The following is a 7,047-nucleotide window of genomic DNA, read 5'->3' as shown; positions in this document are numbered from 1 at the left end:
AGAGAGAGAGAGAGAGAGAGAGAGAGAGAGAGAGAGAGAGCGAGAGAGAGCACTTTGGTGTGATGCTGTAGGTTAAGCACTGGATTGCTAATCACAAAGTCAGCAATTCAAACCCACCAGTCATTCCTTGGAAACCCTATATGGGGTTGCTATGAGTCAGAACCAACTTGATGGCACTTAGCAATAAAAATGCATATATATGTTTATATTTATTTATTTATGCCAGTCTCTACAACATGACCCCAAACTTTGACTTTGCTTCATTTAAAGTAATTACCAAGTCTCAATATTCATTTTCATGGAATAGGATGTTACAAGGCATTATAAACTTTTTAACATACGTAAGAAAACTGAAATTTGATTGAATACATAAACCCTAAAAGAAGACATTGCCTATTGTATAAAATGCATTTAATTGGTTTACACAATTATCATAGGAGAACTAATGCGTGAATAATGATAGCTACTGAAGTCAAGACAACTATAATATCCTAACCTGCAGCATTGAAAATCAGATAATTTAAATTCAAACTTGGAGGTGAAAAAGTACAAAATATTAACAGAATTGAGTTTATTTTGCTAGTTAGTCTCAAAAGTGAGCAAATTACTTGTGCTTATGATCAAATCATTTCATTTAGTGATTATTCAAAAGAATAACTGATTTTAGCAACATAACAAATTATGAGAATAACACAAATATTACCCAAACTACTCCTATACTATTTCTAAGTATTTGTTTTGTTGTTGACTATTTTTAAAATCTGTAGACTATTTATCTCTTGCAGTACTAGGTTTTCACAATAAATCACATTTTAAAAGATATACTAATATGTGAAAGGAGAAAAAAAACTGCTGGTGCTTGAAGTTATATTCTATCAAAAATTAAATATGGCACAAAGGTCATTTTGTAGAGTTAATTAATGAAATTGGGAAGAGATTATTAATCTCCAGAGTGTTCAATTGAGCTTGCAGTGGAAATTGATTAAGTTTCTCCTGACTCAGAAACACCCTATGGCTACTATTGATTAAGAGTTTGGAACACTGATTATAATTCAAATCCAAATCACAAAGCACATGAGACAGAAATTACTTTAAAAGGTTTTCTAAATTTAAAACATATATACTATTGAGCTTAGTGTAAGAATTCTTATAGATACGTTTTTATTGTGCAGCTCCATTGGAGAACATACCTGGCTAAGCTGAAGGCATCGTCGATCAAACCTGCTCGATTACTGACAGAGAGAACCTATGAGGTCAACCAGAAAAAAATGTTTACTACTTAGAAGTAAAATGGAAAGTGTTCACATTTCAAAACAGATCTTTGATGAGAAAATCCAGAGTTTACCTCATGGTTCTTTATTAATTGTTCAATTAATAATCTCCAATTCCTTAGGTCATAGTTGACCCTAAAGTAGCCAGTTTGATTGATGTTCCCCAGCAACCAGTTTCCTTTGTCCAAAGAAGTGATCCTGTGGTGCTCTAAAAACAGAATTTTTATCAGGATGAAATAGATTTAAACATTTTAAAGTTAAAGTGATATGAAGTATACTATACTAGATATAGCAGTACGAGTAATGCAAAGATAACACCATCCTGAAAATCTAAATTAAATCCATTCATTAAATCAATCATTTGCATAGATAATTTACTAGAAAACCTATAGTTGGTTATAATAAACTTTTTTTTTCATGATAAAATGTTGATTATAACCAACTATAGGTTGGTTATACTTTTTTTTTTTTCTCAACATAAATGTAACCTAAAAATCTACTTATATCTTTATGCAGTTTATAATTAGATTGTATATTCACATGATATGGCTAGAGTAAAGGAAAAAGTTGAGGCACATATTCTATGTATTCTATTTAGTAAGAAAATCATTAAAAACAACAAACTCATTTATTTGAAAGTCACTGTTTTTCCTTGTGCTTTGTTGGAAGTACAATAAATAACAGATTTTCCAGCATCAACAATATTGCCAGAAAAAGGAACCTCATTTATTTCTGTTTCTAATATTTCTACATGCAATTAGGAACAAAGATAATAAATTCTGCTTATTGGAATCACGCTGGAAAATAATAACTTGATATTATGTTAGCCAATTAATTCAATTAAAAGAAGTCAGTAAAAATATCCTTATAACTTCTTAAATATTTAACTCCTCTGACTATGGTACAGATAGCAAGTTCCATTCACTTTTAAAATTGACTTTATCGGATACGGGGTATTGATGGCAGATACAGTAGAAGTGCAGTGAGGGTCTCTGTCAGCAATAACACAGAATACCAGATGAAGCAGATTCAGTGAACAGTTCCAGAACTCTGAACCACATATATGGAAATATTTAAAATTTTTGAAGGCTTATAGCCAGTGGAATTTGTATTGGAAGCAAGAAATCTTGTACTTTAGAATCCGCCAGGCTCAGTGGATCCTGGAGCCACCATCTTGGGTGAGACCAAATAGGGGAAGGATCAGAGCTGACACTGACTGACACCTGAAAGAACCATGGAGATAAAGGTGTAGAGTTTTTTTTTTTTTTTAATCTGTTCATTGGTCTCTCACTGTCTGCGTACCTCCATTGTGGTGACTAGAGGGGGTGTCTGAGCGAGTGGACACCCTCCACCCCCGAAGGGTTCTACTACACATGCACACAGATCTCCTCAAAATATAAAGGAACAGCTTCCACTTAAAACCAAACGGCAGCACAAAATGGCCACAACTGACCCTGAACTGATTATCACTAGGAAAAAGGCTAGAACTGGGCTTGTGGAGTAAGAGACACACAGACTTAAAATGAAAAGGTTGAATATTAAATCCTGAGTTATGTCATAACAATGAACAGAGGCATCTTAAAACTTCTCAGGTGGCCTTGAAGGCAAGAAGCTCACAGTGTATATTAAAGTCATACTCATATTAGCCTGCAAATATTTCACCCTCTCTCTTGCTTCTCTCTTTTCTGCCATTATAGACTATAAAATCTAATCTGTCTGTTAAGCTCTTGCTTTTTTTTTTTTTTTTTTTTTTTTGTCAGAGAAAAAGAGGAAGATCCCAAAGAGATGGATTAGCCAAGTGGCAGAATTGATGGACTCAAGCGTGGCACCAGTGGCAAGATTGGCCCAGGATTGAGCAGTGTTTCGTTCTGCTGTGCATAAGGTCGCTATGAGTCAGTACTGACTAAATGGCACCTAACAACAACATTTTTTTTTTTTGATCCCCTCTTTACCTTTAAAGGGCTCTTTCTCTCCATATATTACCCAAGAAGAGACAGCAATTGTGGTCATATAGTAAAGCTAAAATTACATGCTATAAAATCCCTCAATCCAGGCAAGAACCAATACCAGCTGCCATATACCAAGTAGGCAGCCAACACCTGTGACAGTTACTCTTGGTTGAATAATAAGAGAGAGAAAAAGGGAAGCCCATATCCTGATCTCATCTACCTGGAGGCAATGAAAGCATAAAAAGTACCAAAACACACACTGATTTAATTATTAAGGCCACAGCTAACTACTGAATATGCCCAAGACACAAAAACAGATGACCATAACAGCACATGTCCAGAAACAAGATAAAGTGAACAAGACAAATGATCTGGAGGTAGATCTACACTCAATGCTGGAAAGAGGGCAGGCTTTGGAAATGCATGAGAAAGAATTCAGAAAACTGATAATAAAATGTGTCAAAACACTCTACAATGGAGTTGAAAAAAATAAGGAAGAAATCAGGAAAGTGCTACAGGAACAATCAAATAGATAGATTCAGCATTGGAAGCAATTCAAAACCTACAGAAAGGGGTCTAAACAATTAATAATAGAATATCAGAAGTGGCCAATATACTGAAAGGGCAAAATAGTAGAACTGAAGAGATGGAGGCCAGAACTAGTGATCTGGAAGACAAATCTTTCAATACTACTAAGATAGAAGAGCACGCAGAAAAAAGGATAAAAAAAATCTGAAGAAGACCTAAGATTCATTGGACAACATGAAGAGGAATAACTTAAGAATTATTGGCATTCCAGAAAAGGAAGAATCACACAAGTCCACAGAGGAGAGATAGTTGAAGAGCTGCTGGAAGAAAATTTCCCTAACATCTTGAAAAGTGAAAGGATAAGCATTCAAGACGTTCAATGAACCCAAAGAAGGATAGACCCCAAAAGAAAATCACCAGGATATATCATAATCAAGCATTTCACAACCAAAGATAAGAAGACAATCCTTAAAGTATCCAGGGGAAAGAAAACTGTTACATACAAAGGCAAGCAAGGCAGATTAAGCTCAGATCTCTCAACAGAAACCATGCAAGCAAGAAGACAATGGGAAGACTTATATAAAACCCTGAAAGAAAACAAAACAAAACAAAAAAACCCCACAGCCAAGCAAGAATGCTCTACCTAGCAAAGCTCTCAATCAAATACAAAGATGGTATAATCAAAACATTCCAGGATAAACAGAAACTAAGGGATTTTGCCAAAGCCAACCCTGTGCTTCAGAACATCTTAAAGGGAGCTCTGTGGTCTGTGAACCAACAGGAACAGACAACAACCAAAGGTTGAAATATGTGGTAGCAATACCCAGAACTCAATCAACAAATTGAAGAGTCGAGAAAAGAACAAAACTATAAGAACAAATTCAGAGGATCTGTGAGGTCAGTCTATGATCAAAGCAATAACAATGTGAACTAAGGTAAATGTGTAGGAACAGAGATCCAGGTGGTGAGAAGGTCAGACAGATTACAGAATAAAATAATCAGTATTAAATTGAGGAAAAAGTTAATAGCATACAAGATAACCTAAAAAACTATTAACACTTCACAACATACCAAGAAAATGAAAATCCAAGAAAACATGGAAACATTAAAACTATGAGGAAATTGACAAGAAAGAACACAAAAAACATGAAATCAGCACAGGAAGATATGCACAACAAAGTAACAAGAAGCACCACAAAAACAAACAAATATAATGACAGCAATAAATCCATACCTATTGATAATTACACTGAATGTAAATGGATTAAATGCACCAGTTAAGAGATGGAGAGTGGCAGAATTGATAAGATCCTTCAATATGCTGTCTGTAAAAGACATACCTTACACACAAAGACAAAAACAGACTAAAAGTCAAAGGATTGAAAAAATATATACCAAGTTAATTACAATAAAAAATGAGCAGGAATGGCAATACTAATCTCTGATGAAATAAACTTTAAGGCAAAAGCCAGTATAATACATAAAGATGGACATTATGTCATGATTAAAGGGACAATTGAACAAAATGACATAACCATAATAAATATCTATGCTCCCAATTAAAGAGCTCCAAAATACATAAAGCAAACGTTAATAGATTTGAAAGGAGCTCTGATAGTGTAGTGGTTACGAATCAGGCTGTGAAACTTCAGGTCAGCAGTTAGAAACTACCAGCCGCTCTGCAGAAGAAAGATGAGGTTTTCTGCTCCTGTAAAGATTTACAGCCTCGGAAACCTTTTACAGGGTTACTATGGGTCAGAACCAACTCGACAGAATTTAACAACAACAACAATAGATTTGAAGAACGAAATAGATAAATCTGCAAGTTGTTGTTAAGTACAGTGGCATCGGTTCCGACTCATTGTAACCATGCACAGGGTTTCCGAGGCTGTAAATCTTTAAGGGAACAGAAAGCCTCATCTTTCTTCCATGGAACGGCTGGTAGCTTAGAACTGCCGACCTTGAGGTTGGTGGCCTGATTCGTAACCACTACGCTACCAGAGCTCCTTGAATGTATAACAATAGTGGGCAATTTGAAGAAAACAAAAATCCTTACCACTGGACCAATAAAGAATATTCTTATCAATGGAGAAAAGATAGACATTGTCAAGGATTTCATCTTCTGGGATCAATTCTCAACACACATGGAAGCAGCAGTCAAGATATCAACCAATGTATTGCATTAGGCAAATCTGCTGCACAAGACCTTTTTAAAGTGTTGAAGAACAAAGACGTCAGTTTGAGGACTAAGGTGCACCTGGTATTTTCAACAACCTCATATGCCTGTGAAAGCTGGACAGTGGATAAGGAAGACCATAGAAGAATTGAGTTATGGTGTTGGAGGAGATTATTGAAAGTGCTATGGGCAGTCAAAAGAACCAACAGATCTGTGTTGGAAGAAGAGCAACCAGAGTGCTCCTTGGAGGCCAAGATGGCCAAACTTTGTCTCTCATACTTCGGACATGTTGTCAGGAGGGACCAGTCGCTGGAGAAGGATATCATCTTTGGAAGGCGGAGGGTCAGAGGAAAAGAGGAGGAGCCCCAGCAAGATGGATTGGCAAAGTGGCAGCATCAAATGGGCTCAAGTGTGGCAACAATAGTGAGGTTGGCCCAGGATCAGGCACTGTTTCATTCTGTTGTGCATAGGGTCACTATGAGTCAGTACCAACTCGTTGGCAACTAACAACAACTATTAAAAATGGATAGGACAACCAGAAAGAAACTTGACAAAGACACAGAGGAACTAAACAACACAATCAGCCAACTGGAACACATAGATGTGTACAGAACACTGAACCTCACAACAGCACAATACGCATTCTTTTCCAGTGCACATGGAACATTCTCCAGAACAGACCATGTGTTAGGCCACAAAACAAGCCTCCATAAATTTATAAACATCAAAATACTACAAAGCATCTTTTCAGACTACAATGCTATAAAACCAGGAATCAATAATAAAAAGACCAAGGAAATAAGGTAGAATACATAGAAACTGAATAATACCTTGCTGAAAAGAGACTGGGTAGTAGAAGAAATAAAACGTGAATTCACAAAGTTCCTAGAAACAAATAAGAATGAAAACACAACATTCCATATATTTAGAACACAGCTAAAGCAGTGCAGAGAGGACAGTTTGTTGCAATAAATGCACAAATCCAAAAAAGAAGAAAGAACAAAAATCAACACATTAACACAACATCTCCAACAACTAGAAACAGATCAGCAAAGTAAATCTAAAGTCAACAAAAGAAAGGAAATAATAAAGATTACAGCACAATTAAATGAGATAGAAAATA

At 35.8% G+C, this 7,047-nt stretch overlaps 1 protein-coding gene across 1 annotated transcript in view; it reads right to left on the bottom strand.

The window, feature by feature from the left end:
- TRHDE (thyrotropin-releasing hormone degrading enzyme) overlaps positions 1–7,047 on the bottom strand; it is a 798,400-nt gene that overhangs the window by 144,543 nt on the left and 646,810 nt on the right. Inside the window, exons 11-12 of the mRNA XM_006871614.1 lie at positions 1,346–1,479; positions 1,191–1,246 (exon numbers count right to left, since the gene is read on the bottom strand). Coding sequence (XP_006871676.1) covers positions 1,191–1,246; positions 1,346–1,479 — 190 coding nt within the window. The remainder of the gene's footprint in view (positions 1–1,190; positions 1,247–1,345; positions 1,480–7,047) is intronic.

This window comes from Chrysochloris asiatica, unplaced genomic scaffold (assembly GCF_000296735.1).
Source record: "Chrysochloris asiatica unplaced genomic scaffold, ChrAsi1.0 scaffold00170, whole genome shotgun sequence".
Lineage (NCBI taxonomy): Eukaryota > Metazoa > Chordata > Mammalia > Afrosoricida > Chrysochloridae > Chrysochloris > Chrysochloris asiatica.
Note: the sequence above shows the minus strand (reverse complement) of the source record. Positions and strands in the feature narration are given on the sequence as shown.